Raw genomic sequence first — 15,583 nt, 5'->3', positions numbered from 1 at the left:
ACTGTCCCTATAAAATTGGGACATCTGGTCACCCTAGTTCCTTCTGTGCGCCAATGGGACACAAGAAGACATACGCCCCCAAGAGGCAGGGAGGGTGTGTGGCCACAAAGTGAGACCACTAAGGCCACGTTTACACTTACCTGCTGGGTCGACGCGGCAAGTTCGACTGCTCGGAGTTCGAACTATCGCGTCTGATCTAGACGCGATAGTTCGAACTCCGGAAGCGCTAGTTCGAACTCCGGTACTCCACCGCGGCAGGAGGAGTTGCCGGAGTCGACCTTGGAGCCGCGGAGTTCGCTTCCGCGGCGTCTGGACGGGTAAGTGAGTCGAACTAGGGTAGTTCGAATTCAGCTACGTTATTCACGTAGCTGAATTCGCGTACCCTAGTTCGACCCCCGACCTTAGTGTAGACCAGGGCTAAGTTAGGGAGGGAGTTCGCTGCACCCATTGTAGGGATGTTTCTCCCCCTGGGGGCTTCTTGCTTCCCTGAGGGCAGAATCCCTCCTGACACTCATTCAGGAGAGGGAGTTCTGCACTGCACCCAACAAGCATGTCTAGCAGGCACAGTAGAGCCCTGTATTACGTCTCCAGTTAAAGCGTCACTGCGTTAAACCTTTTCCGGCTCTGTCCAACAAGAAGAAACTCCACTTCCCAATGGAAATTGGCATGGAATCCAGATTTCCATAAGAATCTCACTCTACTCTCTGCATTGCCAATACCATTATCTTGGAGAGTAAATTACTCTGGGCCTGATGCTGTAGTCATTCACACAGGCAAAGCTCCTACTAACTTCAGTGGGGTTTCACCTGCATGACAGACTACAAGGTCAAGCTGTTGTTGGGTAGCATTTGCTTTTTGTGGAAATGCAAGTGTTTTCTGGAAACATCATATGCTGAGTAGTTCTTATTCATGCAAGCCAGCCGGCTGACGCCAATACTCCTGAGGGTAAGTGCTATTCCACGTAACTTAAGGGGTGCAGAATTAGACTCTAGATGTGTAGTGGAGACCCCCCCAAAAATGTGCAGCAAAAGGTTAAAATTCAGAGCAGTCATATCTCACCATGAGCACATACAACAGGGTGCTTAGAGCACTGAAATATACGTTATGTGGTCTCCTACTGCATCAAGTGCACTGGACACACCCTTTGCCTTATTTGGCTCATGTGTGTTTTCACATCAGCTGCAGAAGATACTGAATGGACGTTAACTGTGGTCACTTCATCCAAGAGGCTCTCAGTTCATAACTGGCTGCCCAAACATCCCCATTTCCCCCAAGGTTCTTTCTCCTCCTCCCCAGGATAGCAAAGCCCCAGGGAAGGTAGAAGCCAACAGACACTGCTGCTGCCAGGCCAGAACAGGCTGCTGTCCCCAGGAAGAGCAACACAAAGGAGGATGAGCATCAGGAGGAGGAGTGCGTTCAGTTCCCCCATCCAAGGGATGGGCAATGCTGCAACTGGGGTAGTGGGCACAACCCTCCTGGAGGTCAGGAGGGGCTTGCAGGGAACCACACCCACTCTCACGCCCCTTCTGGGGGTGCAGCTTTCCCCCCAACAGGATCTGTTGGCTAGTTGTCAGATGACCGCCTTTAAAATACCCCATGGAGGAAGCAGTATCTGTGCTCTGGGGAGCATAAGGACTGCAACTGTATCCAAACACACGGGTGGCGAGGATGCCTATGCGCCTTGTGCCTCTAGCAGAGTGGCCAGTTGCAGTCCTGCTCCCAAGGAGGAGCACCATGCAAAACAAGGAGTGCCTGAGAGGGCTGATCTGCAACCAGCACCACTTCCTGAAAGCTCAACTTTGACAGGGAAGCGCTTCCTGAAAACAAGGGCAGAGCATGTTCTTAGCACGTGTACTCACATGGCCATGTAGGTCAGTGTTCAGCAGCATCACTGCACAGGTAAGACAATGGACTCCATCTGGGAAAAGAAACAGAGCAAATATCACACACAAATAGGGTGACCAGATAGCAGTGTGAAAAATTGGGACATTTTTTTTTTTTTTTGGAGTGGGGATATAGTTACATATATAAGACAAAGCCCCTTATATCAGGAAGGTCCCAATAACATTGAGATGTCTGGTCATACTACACATAAACTCACACTACCCAGGACAATGTATTTAAGATCAGCTCAGATTGCACTAGGACCTTGCTCACCAACTGAGTCTGCCTCTGCTTTTAAGGGGAATCTGGTCATCAAGTAGCACACAGAAAAATGCAGGAAAATCAATCTAATGTCATTTAACGACAATCAGTTCATCTCATACTTTCTTTCGTCTTTTGTCACTTGACAAAACTGTCTTGCAGCATCGACTGATAAGATAAAGTAGATATGAAACCACACTCTCACGGCTACTCTGCTGGTATCAGTACACCAAATGGAATCAGTTTTTTTTTCTTTTTTTGCTCGTTAGGGCCAGAACAGAAAGAATAAACTCCCTGTCTCCTTGCCTGGGACACCACTGACCTTCCAGCAAGGAGATGTTATAGCCTCTCTCAGTCGGTATGTCTGGTCTTCCAGAAACATAGCCCTGGAAAACATGAGCACATACTATTTCTCCCCACAGGGCCCTGACTCCTGCACTGCTTGTCTTAGACTCTGAACGAGGCAGGGCTGTACAATGAAAGAGGCTGCTGGTGCTCACAGGACCCCAGCCTCATATGCAGCAGAAGCTGCCTGTTGTGTTGTCAGTGTGGCAGGGATCCATAGGACGAGGCTCTTGAGGTGACAGCACTGGATTAGAAGCTGGAAGAAATGGGTTCTCTTTCAGGCTTTGCCATTGGCTGATTATGTGGCATTGGGAAAGTCATGTAGGCCAACATTTGCAGAAGCAGCCACTGACTGTGTGTTCCTCATTTTCCTGAGGCCTCATTTTGAGACATCTGGAGCCAGCTTTCCAAAGTGCTGATGGCCCACTAATCCAGCTGAAATTGATGGGAGCTGACCATCTGTGAAAATCAAGCCCTAGGCATCTCGCATTGGTCACCCCAAACTAGCGAACACTTGAAAATATCGATCTTCAGCTCTCTGCGCCTCAGTACCCTCATCTGTAAAGTGAGGGTCATAGTATCACCTCACCGGGGATGGGTGAAGACACATTCATCCCTCTCTATGAAGCATTCAACTATTACACTGATGAGCACCAAAAAAAGAAAAAGTGAGGAAATTAACCATTTCCTGTTCAGTGGGAGATCTGCATGATGTGCAGTGAGTAAGGCATTGGGCCGTATGCACTGTCCATCCTGTGTACTGAACAGAAATAAATAGTATGTGATCGAATCTTGAAACCAGTGGGACTATGTATGTGCTGAGCTCGTTGCAGGATCAGGCCCTAGGTCTTTCAGTGGGGTGTAGTGTACCTGTAGTTATGTACCCCGATGAGAAGCAGGCTGAGTCCACACTGATGTGGGTAGCTACGGGTGTCGGTAAAAGGCTCTGGCAGAGTGGAGGCGATCCGGAAAGGGTTCAGCTGCTCCCCACTGCCAGAGCCTTTCACTGCAGCAAGGAAAGGCTCCAGCAGAGGGAGGCAGCAGGATACTACACTTGATCTTAGCTCATAGCTTGGGCCAATATATGTCGTGTATGATACATACTTAGTACACAACCACACCCTTCTTGTGCACCTTCACCCTACCGGCTTAATCTGTGCATCACGTCCACACTGCTGTTTATACCCATGCTGGGGGGCTATGCATGTACGTAAACTACCTGTAGCTGAAAGAATCCTGCTGTGTAGACACACCTTAAGAGAGTAAGTTCTTTGAGGCAGGAACCATATTTCCCTAGGTGTTTGTACTGCAGAGTACAATCCAGAGTGGTATATCTGGGTACTACAGTAGTATTAAATAAAACAACAGCAGCCACCATCACCAGCAATGGCAACTCCCATTCACCCGGGGTTTCGATTTGTGGTGTTCCGGAACAGGCATCATGCACCCTTCGGTGGTCCCCTCCTGGGATGCAGCAGCTAACCACACTTCCCCATAGAGGGCTGAGCCAAAAGACACAATCAACCCCTTGGATCTGGGTGAAGCTAAACATTTATTTTAGATTCAACAATTCATTTCCCAGGAGTGTCACGGAGGAACATATCAATTTAGTATGGAGTCAGCTACAGTAGATTTAATTCTAACTCCCTCTATACCCAGTTCTGGACTCTGACTCCAAACAATGTCTTATTTCATCTGTGTTGTGCACAGTTGGTTATTCATCTTCTTCTACCTCAATTTTAATGTATTAGTAGCTAAAATCATCTAGGTAGCTGGGATTAAGGGGGGCCTGAAATACAGTTTTCCTCTTTCTTTCTTTTCCTGCTATCTTGATTTTAGACTTGTGTATGATGTGACGTAGTTGGAATTTTTAGGTCAAATTCTCTGTTGGTGTAACTCTATCAAATTCAATGGAGTTATGTCAGCAGATAGTTTGTTCTCTTATTCAGGAATGTTTTTTTTCTTGGCTTTGTTTTTTTCTTTCCAAATTTTAAAAATGACTGAGTGTGCTGAAGAGGAAGTTGCCTACTAATTGATGTTAGCTGGCCTACATGAAACGAGGCCAGGGAGGACATGCCCAATTTTAAGTATGTACATAGCCATGCTGAGGAACTACTCAAGTACTTAGGCATGTTTAAATACCGTGTTGAACTGAGGCCAATATAAATAAGGTTGCCCTGCCTCTGTCCATACCGTTCTTCTGGCAAGGATAAATTAGAGGACTACCATTCTCACTGTTGTCAATCTCTCGCCTGCCACAAACAGTCCATTTTCATGCATATACTTGTTTTGTCTCAGGCAGGAGAATATTTCTAGCAGGAAATATACAGGCTATAGCCAAAAGTGAAAGAACAAAGAGGAATGCCCATGACGTAGAAATCAGAAGCAAAATTACCTTGAGTAGAAATGGTGTTTGGGTTACACTGATAGTATCTGTTGGAGAAGTGGATTAATACTCTCTCTCTTTCCTGAGTTTCTCCAATAAGTGAAAAGGCTTTAAAGAAACTCCTAAAAGAAGTTTAAAGAAAACTGAAATTAAAAACACAGATCTCTACTGGCTTGGCATTGCCCTTATAATATAGCATATTTCACAGTAAGGGATAGATGATATTTCCACTCCTAAAAACAACGAACAAATATTAAAGGGAGAGGCCCAATTCTGATTTTTTTTAAAAAACTAGGAAGTTAAAATGCTAGGGCCAGAGTTTCAGAAGGGTACTGAGCACCCATATTCAAAAGGGTTCTGCACCCAGCAGCTCCCATTGTTCTAGATGTTCTTCGGTGCTTACAAGATTTCAGAACAGCTGAGCAACTCGAGTGTGCAGTGCAACTGGAGAGCCTGAATTCCAAAGCTGGCTAGTCAAAAAAGCTGGGCGCATATCATGATTCTGCTGTCACATTCCCTCATTCTTCTGATTTAGAGCACTTCTGCACTGGCTCAATCATGTCTTTCCTATTAACTTTTAATGCGCCACAGCTAGGCCACAGTGTTACTATTTGTTCCCCTCTATCACCAGAACAGGCAAGAAGATCACCAAGTGTGACAGTATATACCACTATGTTCAGCCCTTTTACAAGACTATATTACATTTTGTACAAAGTATGCTCTGTGAGGGATCATTTGAAAACTCATAATTTGCTGATCGTTATTGTCCTGGTGAAATATGTGTGGTAGCATTGTATGCAAAGTCATAAATGTCTACTGCAGGGGTCGGCAACCTTTCAGAAGTTGTGTGCCGCATCTTCATTTATTCACTCTAATTTAAGGTTTCGTGTGTCAATAATACATTTTAACCTTTTTAGAAGGTCTCTTTCTATAAGTCTTTAATATATAACTAAACTATTGTTGTATGTAAAGTAAATAAGGGTTTTAAAATATTTTAAGAAGCTTCATTTAAAATTAAATTAAAATGCAGAGCCCCCTGGACCAGTGGCCAGGACCCGGGCACTGTGAGTGCCACTGAAAATCAGCTCGCGTGCTGCCTTCAGTACACGTGCCATAGGTTGCCTACCCCTGGTCTACTGTATAACATTCCTGAGATGTTCTAAGTTTAGAAAAGCAGAAACAAACCAGTTCCTCAGAGACAAAAGGCAAACTGGTGTCAACTAGGTGTTAACTAAATCAAATGGACCTGCACCTGGTTAAGTGGCCGTTCTTTTGGCAGGAAAAGGGTATGAACAAGAAATTTACATCTTGGCAAAGAAACAGCTGGAGGTTCCCATCCCCACAGACTTTCTGTCTCCTGACCCCCAGCTGGAGATGATTCTCAAAGAAAAGGAAAACGTGCAAGAATGGGGAACAAAGGCCCCAAATTTCTCCTTTCATCTCTACTCACGGCATTGACAACACTTGAAGGACAAAGGAAGCATCACTGGATTGGGGAGGGATCCTGGCAGAATGGAATTCAGGCGGTAAGACTGCTAAAACACGGTGAGAGAGACCTTTGCTTTGAATTCACTCTAACTCGTTAAGTTAGGTATTAGTAGCGTTTATTTTTATTTTCTTGTAACCAACTCCGACTTTTATGCCTCATTACTTGTAACCATTTAAAATTTATCTTCTTGTAGTTAATAAACTTGTTTTATTGTTTTATCTCAGCCAGTGTGTGCTTGGACTGAAGTGTTTGGGAAACTCCATGTGAGATAACAGGATTTGTGCATTTTATGTTCTATTAATAAAATGACGGCCTTTATATGAGCTTGTGTTGCCCAGGAGGGAGCTGGGCAGTACAAGACGCACATTTCTGAGGGAAAGTCTGGGACTGGGAATTGCCTGGTGTTGCCGTTCAGTGTAATTCAAGAGTGGCTGCCAGTACCACTCATACGGTATAGCTGGGACTAATGTACATGCTGGAGGGTGGGTGACAGCAGATCAGGAATGGTTGCTTTCACAGCGAAGCAGTGTAAAAAGCACCCCAAGTTGGAGAATGGATGGGACACAGCTGTTCAGCAGTCCAGACTGCACCCTGGGTAATGTCACATCAAGAATTTTAACAATTCAAAAAAAGGGTTTCCCTCTAGGGAATGTTACCAATTTTTAGTTTCTTTAGTAATGTTATGATAATATTAGGGCTGTCAAGTGATTACAGTAATTAATCGCGCTGTTAAACAACAATAGAATACCATTTATTTTAAATATTTTGGATGTTTACTATACACCTCTACCTCGATATAATGCTGTCCTCGGGAGCCAAAAAATCTTACTGTGTTATAGGTGAAACCACATTATATCGAACTTGCTTTGATCCACTGGAGTGCGCAGCCCCACCCCCCCGGAGCACTGCTTTACTGCGTTCTATCGAATTCGTGTTATATCGGGTCAAGTTATATCAGGGTAGAGGTGTATTTTCAAATATATTAATTTCAATTACAACACAGAATACTAAGTGTACAGTGCTCACTTTATATTTATTTTTAGTACAAATATTTGCACTGTAAAAAACAAAAAAAATTATTTTTCAATTCATCTTATGCAAGTACTGAAGTGCAATCTCTTTATCATGAAAGGGGACTTACAAATGTAGAATTATGTATAAAAAAAACTGCGTTCAAAAATAAAACAAAGTCCACTCAGTCCTACTCCTTGGTCAGACAATCACTCAGACAAACAAGGTTAGTTACAATTTGCAGGAGATAATGCTGCTTGCTTCTTGTTTGCAATGTCACCTGAAAGTGAGAACAGGCATTCGCATGGCCCGGTTGTAGCCAGCGTCACAAGATTTTTACGTGCCAGATGCAGTAAAGATTCATATGTCCCTTCATGCTTCAAACACCATTCCAGACGACATGCCTCCATGCTGATGGTTTCAATGCTCCAAAGCAGTGCGGACCGATGCATGTTCATCTTCATCATCTGAGTCAGATGCCACCAACAGAAGGTTGATTTTCTTTTTTGGTGTTTTGGGTTCTGTAGTTTCCACATCAGAGTGTTGCTCTTTAAGACTTCTGAAAGCATGCTCCACATCTCGTCCCTATCAGATTTTGGATGGCACGTCAGATTCTTAAACCTTGGGTCAAGTGCTGTAGTTATTTTTAGAAATCTCACATCGGTACCTTCTTTGCGTTTTGTCAAATCTGCTGTGAACGTGTTCTTAAAACGAACATGTGCTGGGTCATCATCCAAGACTGCTATAACAACATGAAATATATGCAGATATGGGTAAAACAGAGCAGGAGACATACAATTCTTCCCCCAAGGAGTAAGTCACAGATTTAATTGACTCATTATTTTTTTAATGTGCATCATCAGTATGGAAGCATGTCCTCTGGAATGGTGGTCGAAGCATGAAGGGGCATACAAATGTTTAGCATATCTGGCATGTAAATACCTTGCAACGCCAGCTACAAAAGTGCCATGTGAACGCCTATTCTCACTTTCAGGTGACATTGTAAATAAGAAACAGGCAGCAGTATCTCTCGTCAAGGTAAACAAACTTTGTGTCTTAGCGATTGGCAGAATAAGTAGGACTGAGTGAACATGTAGGCTCTAAAGTTTTACACTGTTTTGTTTTTGAGTGTAGTTATGTAACCAAAAAAAATCTGCATTTGGAAGTTACACTTTCCCGATAAAGAGACTGTTCTTCAGTACTTGTATGAGGTGAATTGAAAGATACTATTTCTTTTATCATTTTACAGTGCCTATATTTGTAATAAAAAATAATAATATAAAGTGAGCATTGTGCACTTTGTATTCTGTGTTGTAATTGAAATCAATATTGAAAATGTAGAAAATCATCCAAAAAGATTTACTAAATTTTAATTGGTATTCTATTGTTATAAGTGCGTTTAATCACGATTAATTTTTTAAATCACAATTAATTTTTTTGCGTTAATCACGTGAGTTAACTGAGATTAATTGACAGCCCTGGATAATAATAATTACCCCTTCATATAACCCAAAAACTAGGGTCATCCAATGAAATTATTAGACAGCAGGTTTAATACAAACAAGAGGAAGTACTTTTTCACACCGCACACAATTAACCTGCGGAACTCATTGCCATGGGATGTTGTGATGGCCAAAAGTATAAATGGGTCCAAAAAAGAACTAGGTAAGTTTATGGCTGTTAGCCAAGATAGTCAGAGATGCAACTCCAGCTGCAACTGTTCCTAAACCTCTGACTGCCAGAAGCCAGGAGAGGAAGACAGAGGTGGATCACTCCAACTGCCATGTTCTGTACACTGCCTCTGAAGCTCTGGTAGTGAAGGAGACAAGACTTGTCTGCTACTTGTCTGGTACTGTCGGAAACAGGATACCGGGCTAGATGGACCATTGGTCTGACCTGGGATGGTTGTTCTTATGTTTTTATACACTCGAACTGCAAACTGAAAGAACAGGAGCTAACCTCCCCTTGGACTCCATCTTCAATTCCTTAGATTCTCTAGGGATAATTATATCTATTGAGACAATGTGAAAAGAACACGAGGTTTGGACATGAGCACATACCTGAGGGAGTGATCCAGCGTCATACCCGTGAAATCAAAAAACTTCAGGTATTCTTCAGCCACAAGTTTGCTGAACTCATTGCTTAAAAAAAACAAAACCCAAAAAGTTTATTATTAAAAAGCAAACTTCAAGCTGCTCTTATTATTGTACAGAATCGACCATATGAATGACTATTCATGAAAAGCCCTGTGTCAACACATACTTTTTACCCAGGTGCTTTGCCACATCAGAACGCTTGAATCGGTCCAGTTGGTAGAGGCGCTTAGCCAGCCTCCTGGCTGCTTCCAAATTGCTGTCGGTGCCATTGCTGAGATCCTTACTATGGTTTTCAGTGCTATCTTTCTCCAGGAGCTCATTGCTACCCATGGCAGCTGCGGAGTCGAACAGCGAGTTTTTCAGTCCAGCATTGCTATGTGATAAAAGGAATGTAAAGGGGAGAAAAAAGAATAAAGACCTCATGAACATTTTCAAGAAAGATTTACTTTCCAACTGGCAGGGAGGTGATTAATTGGCAAGACTGCAAGATACGATAAACTCTACTCAACTAAAGAACTGTTGAGAATTGACATATTTGTTTAGTAAAATCCCGTGTTTTCTTGTTTGTACTGACTTTTCATAACACATGTAACTGTGCATAGCAGGTGCTTGACATTGTGATTGAACTGATGCATCAAAAAGAGCTGCCAAAATGAGCTACTTGTAAATTGTGGACCATTATCTCACAGTAACTCATCTGCAATCCTACAGTGAGCAAATTGGGATTTACAATGGCTCACTCAAGTTATCTACTCCATCCTTCCCAGGCTGCCCTATGTACCAGACCTTGGTTCTGCTCCCAGACCCAGACTGGCCTCCCAGTGCCCAGGAGCTGCTGCAGATCTCAGCACTGTTCATACAGGCTCCATAGCCCCTGCTGTGCTAGCAAGTGCTACAGCAGTTCCTGTGAATTTTAGAAGGTGCAGAGGGAGGTAAAAGTGGGAAGGGGAGCAGGAATCAAGATAAGGGGTCTGAGGTGCAGAGGAAGCTGCACTGAAGTGGGGGGCTGACTCACAAAGGCTGCCTGGAGACTGCAAGAAGCAGGGACCATGTGGAGCATCTACATTCTACAGCTTTCCCTGCTCTTGATACTTTGTGGCTCCAGGGCTCTGCACCAGTGGGTCCAAGCACCTTGTGAAGTTTAGGGGATCCACTGCTTATGCTGCCCCTGCCTTTCCTGAATCTCCCCTCAGACATGCAGCCAACAGCCCGTTAGCTAATTATACTTATACATACTGCACACCATACTAATATGTAATGCGTGTTATAGTCTATCTAAATGTTAGCACAAAGCTTTAAAGTTGAATGGTATTATGCTTACTCTTGTTCACGCATGCTAAGTATCCCATAATGCTTTGCAAAGCTGAAGTCAACTTTGGCACTAGCAAATTCAAAATCTGTCAAAATCAAAGTACATTTGTTCTGGGTCCTAGTACAGGTACCATTCCACCCAATTGGTTTGGAATGTAGTATGCAAAACAGAGCTAAGAAAAGTACAGCCCAGAACAAGAAGTTAAGGAACTGTTACAACCAGTGGGCTGGATGCAGTGACATATAAAGAGCTGTGTAACTTGTAAAGTCATACTACATAGCTGAAATGCAGATCTTTGAAGCATACCTTTGGTGTAAGGGGAACACGCTGCGAGACAAGAATTGCTTCTTGGAAGAACGGTTCGTATGTCCCCTTTTCATATCGTACTGCTTTGTCTTTAGACAATCAATTTGGCTACATTCAGTTATTTGGTCTCTTGAACATTTTTTAAGACCGAACCATGATTGTAGTCAAACAATTAGCTGCACTTTTCAGTCAACAAACTCAGAACTCAGAGATGGCTTTTCCCTTGTGTCAAAACTCCTGTGCTTTAGCAGAGAGAGCCCCAATGCGACTGGCCACCACAGGCTTGTCACACTGGGACAGCCAGTGGGAAATCTGATCAGATCCATGTGGAGACCAAGTGCATGGGGCTGGGTGTCTGTACAAACAGCCTACCCAGCCAGTGGGTCTGTTGCCGGTAGCCTGGATGCAGGATGGTAGGTGCTGGATACAGGCCTAGCTCCCCACACCTCACCCCCAAAGTCCCACTTTCCCCATCATGCCCCTGAAAGAGCCTGCAATTCTCACAGATGAGCCCTCCACTGCCCCCTTGCCTCACCCTATAGTCCCCCAGACATCTGAATTCTTCCCCCTCAAACTAGCTCTCATCCTCCCCACATCCCTCACAGCTGACTCCCCTCACCGTTCTCCTCCCTCTCTATTTCCAACCCCCACAAAGCTCCAGTTCCCCCTTAGCTCTGACACTCACACACAGCTCAGAGACACTCCCAACTCAAGGGAGCCAGCCTCAGCTCAGCCAGACAGCCTCAGCTGTGATTCTCCACAGCAACCCTGCCCTCAAAAGACCCCTTTCCACCTGCTCTGAACCCTCCAGCTCCCCTCCCCCAACAGTGCTCCACTTCCCCCACAACTGGGATTCTTCCCACTGCTCCCCAATACCCGCCGAGCCTGCCCCAACATTCCAACCATCGTTAGCACAACTCCAGTTGCCCCCACGGCTCCCCTGGCACCTGCATGGCTCCAGATAGCGCTCCCAAGCTCCCCATGTGCATAAGTCCCTACAGAGATCCGGCTCCTCCCACCACGGCACAGCTCCATTAACCTCAGACATCCTTCCCACTAATTTTACCCCTTCCTCCCCAGCAGCTACACCCCCAGCATTGCCCCTCCATGCAGTCCTTCCCCCCCGCCAGAGGTCCCACCCCCCTTCACCAATACCCACAGCTCCTTTCACTCTGCCCCACAATCCCAGGGGCCACCCAAACAACATGAGGAGAACGGACCCTTGACGTCTCCTGGGGGAGGACCAGGCGGCCATTGTTCATCCTTCCCTCCCACTGTCCTGTGGAGGGCTGGCAGGTACGCCTCCCCCAAATTTTGCTCTTTGGGGAATCAAGAGGAGGGGGCTCGCTGTTCGTCTCTGTCTCAAGGCCTGGAACCAAAATCTCCTCCATGGCCTTCTTCCCCATCGAAACCCTGGGCTCTGGACCAGCATCGGGCTGGCGGGTTCTATGGACAATCCAGGCCCATTGATGGCTTGGAATCCTCAGCGCCAGAGAACCCTGATCAGTATAGGCCAGAGCTCAGCCAGGGGATGTACCTGCCAGGCTCAGGTACCACCTGGGGGGAGAAGGCAGCAGTCCTTCCCACAACATTTCCTGTCCTTGGATTGGGGGCCATAGGGACCCCGTGAAGATGGCGGGGGGGCAGGCCAGCTGGCCACCCCCAGGAGATTCCAAGCTTGAGTGTGACTGGGGACTCCTTTAGTGGAGAAATGGGGGAGAATGCCTGGGTGGGGGGGGGCATATAGAAGCAGGCAAGATGAGCTGTGGAGGTAAGAGTATGGGGAAGGGGAGGCAGGGTAACTGCAGGATGGGGACAACAGATCTGCAGAAGGAGGCTGGAGAAATGGAGGGCAGGGTGTGCTATATGAGAGAACACAGGAAGGAGGAGGGAGAAAAAATGGGAACCTGGGGGGAACCAGGGGCCATGCAGCTGCCTACACTGCCATCCCCTATGCACGGGGTGGGAGCCCACCCTGGCAGGAGTCCCTGCATGCTAGAGCTCCTGAGCAAAACGGGACTGGCACCTCTACGCTATAACAGGGCCCTTACACAGCTGTGCCCTGCCTCAGTACCAGGGGCGCACTGAAATGCACGATGGAAGCAGGTGTGTACAAGGGAGCTGACATATGGAAGACTAGACAGGGTTGGTGGGGAGCTGAGAGTCTGTACTCTGATGCCTCACCATGATCTCTTGACACCTCCATACAACTGAAGCGGGGCCGGCGGCTGGGACCCCAGACTGGCGGCAGGCATGCCCCCCCACCACCACGCTCGTTCTGCGGCTCCTGGGAGTGTGAGCCAACGGGGCACGGGCCCTGAGCCTGCTGCGGGAGGAGCGGCAGCGGCAGCTCACACTCCCGGGAGCTGCAGAGCCCGAGCATGGCAAGGGGGGAGCCGGGGGGTGCATGAGGCCCGCCGCCAGCATGTATCCACTTCAGGAGCCCCCTTGGGGGGGGCACCGGGCCACAGCCCGGGCAGGCGCACCCCCTGGCTCCCCCCTCATCGCGCTCGGGTTCTGCGGCTCCCGGGAGCGTGAGCCGCTGGGGCGCGGGGCCCTGAGCCAGCTGCAGGAGGGGTGGCAGCGGCAGCCCACACTCCTGGGAGCTGCAGAGCCCGAGCGTGGAGAGGGGGGTGGGGGCACCAGGCCGCAGCCCGGGCAGGCTCCCCCCTCACCACACTCGGGTTCTGCGGCTCCCGGAAGTGTGAGCCGCCGCCGCCACTGCCCCTCCCACAGCTCCCCACTCCTACTGCCTCAGCACTCCAGTGGAGTTTTGCCTCCACGTGGAGCCAGCGTCTCACCAGCATGGGCCTGGTAAGGGGAGTCCCAGGGGGCAGTCAGGGAGCAGGGGGAGGGTTGGATGGGTCGGGAGTTCTGGGGGTCCGGTCAGGGGGTGGGGAGTGGTTGAATGGGGCATGGGAGTCCCCGGGGGTCTGTCTGGGGGCAGGGGTGTTCATAAGGCTTGGGGCAGTCAGGGGACAGGTAGGGGGTAGAGTCCTAGGGGGGCAGTTAGGGTGGGAGGGTTTCAGGAGGGGACAGTCAGGGGACAAGGAGCAGGGAGGCTTAGGTAGGGGGTGGGGTTCTGGGGGGCAGTTAGGGGCAGGGGTTCCAGGAGGGGGCAGTCAGGAGACAAGGAGCAGGGAGGGTTGGGTGGGGGGGGGGGTTCTGGGGGGCGGTTGGGGGCAGGAGTCCCAGGAGGGGGCAGTCAGGGGACAAGGAGCAAGGAGTGGGGTTGGGGGTTCTGACCGGGGCAATCGGGGTGGGAAGTGGGAGGGAGTGGATGGGGGCTAGGGCAGGGCTCTCCCCTCTTTTTGGATTGTTGAAATATGGTAACCCTAGGCGAGGGGGGAGCCAGGGGGCGCATGGGGGCTGGTGCCCACATACATCCACTGCAGCCTACAGGCGCCCCCAGGGGGCGCCAGGCCGCAGCCTGGGCAAGAGGGGCAGGGGGGCGCAGCTGCTCCCCGCTAGCAGTGCCCCCACCGCCTTTGCAAGGCTGCTGCCCCCTGCACCGCAACCGCTCCTCCATGGCTGGGGCTCGCTGCTGCCGCAAGCGGGACGCTTTGGCTCTCTGGTGCCTCAGGAAGGCGGCTCCTCCCTGCCGAGCTGCTTCAGCGGTCCAAGCCCAGCAAAGTCAGTGAGTGGACTCGGGGCGGGGGCCACCTGGGTGGGGTTGGGAGGGCTCGCAGGGGGGCTGTGCACCCTCCAGGGGAGTTCAGGGGGCAGGGAGGGGAGAGCCTGGTCTGGGAAGCAGCCCCTGGGCACGGCTGGCCCCTGGGGTCTATAAAAGGCTCATTGGGGATTTGCTCCTCAATGAACCGATGGGCAAGGTGGAAGTTTCGCCTAGGTGACAAAATATCCTTGCGTGCACTCCAGATTAAGAACCACTGCACTAAACTGATAAGATCTGCATTTTAATTTAATTTTAAATGAAGCTTCTTCAACATTTAAAAAAAAATTTTTACTTTACATACAATAGTTTAGACTTATAGAGAGACCTTCTAAAAACATTAAAATGTATTATCGGCATGCGAAATCTTAAATTAGAATGAATAAATGAAGACTCAGCACACCACTTCTGAAAGGTTGCCGACCCCTGCTATAGCAGAAGGTGTTATAGCAGCCTAGAACACATAGTTATAAACCACTAACTGATCTGTTGGACTCTATAACAACACAGCAGCTGTTTATTAAAATGTCTGATAATCATTCATTAACTCTTTATAAATGGATCCTTAATATAAAGTGTGACCCAAAAAACTTTGCTAAGCTGGAGTTCCCCACCACACAAATCACCACCGGCTTTCTGCCGTGGAAACACGCACATCAGAAGAAGGGGTGAGAACTGCAGCTTTCGTCCCATGTTACAGTATCCATTGCACTCAAAGCAAAAAAGGGCAATGGTGCTCCTCAGGGGTATTTTTTATCAACTCCATCTGTACTCACTTCCTTCCAGCTCTGTTACAGAAGAATCACTTAAACACATATTTTGA

At 47.8% G+C, this 15,583-nt stretch overlaps 1 protein-coding gene across 8 annotated transcripts in view; it reads right to left on the bottom strand.

Annotated features, from left to right (window-relative positions):
• PSD3 (pleckstrin and Sec7 domain containing 3) overlaps positions 1–15,583 on the bottom strand; it is a 167,623-nt gene that overhangs the window by 74,042 nt on the left and 77,998 nt on the right. For 6 of the 8 annotated variants that reach the window (XM_039543486.1, XM_039543487.1, XM_039543489.1 and 3 more), the window contains 4 exons: positions 9,639–9,845; positions 9,437–9,517; positions 4,886–4,998; positions 1,860–1,918 (listed from right to left, as the gene is read on the bottom strand). In XM_039543486.1, the coding sequence (XP_039399420.1) occupies positions 1,860–1,918; positions 4,886–4,998; positions 9,437–9,517; positions 9,639–9,845 (460 nt within the window). Of the gene's footprint in view, positions 1–1,859; positions 1,919–4,885; positions 4,999–9,436; positions 9,518–9,638; positions 9,846–11,090; positions 11,180–12,310; positions 12,474–15,583 lie in introns of those variants that run through there. The other 2 variants (XM_039543492.1, XM_039543493.1) reach the window with 2 other exon arrangements.

Source organism: Mauremys reevesii, linkage group 6, assembly GCF_016161935.1.
Source record: "Mauremys reevesii isolate NIE-2019 linkage group 6, ASM1616193v1, whole genome shotgun sequence".
Lineage (NCBI taxonomy): Eukaryota > Metazoa > Chordata > Testudines > Geoemydidae > Mauremys > Mauremys reevesii.
Note: the sequence above shows the minus strand (reverse complement) of the source record. Positions and strands in the feature narration are given on the sequence as shown.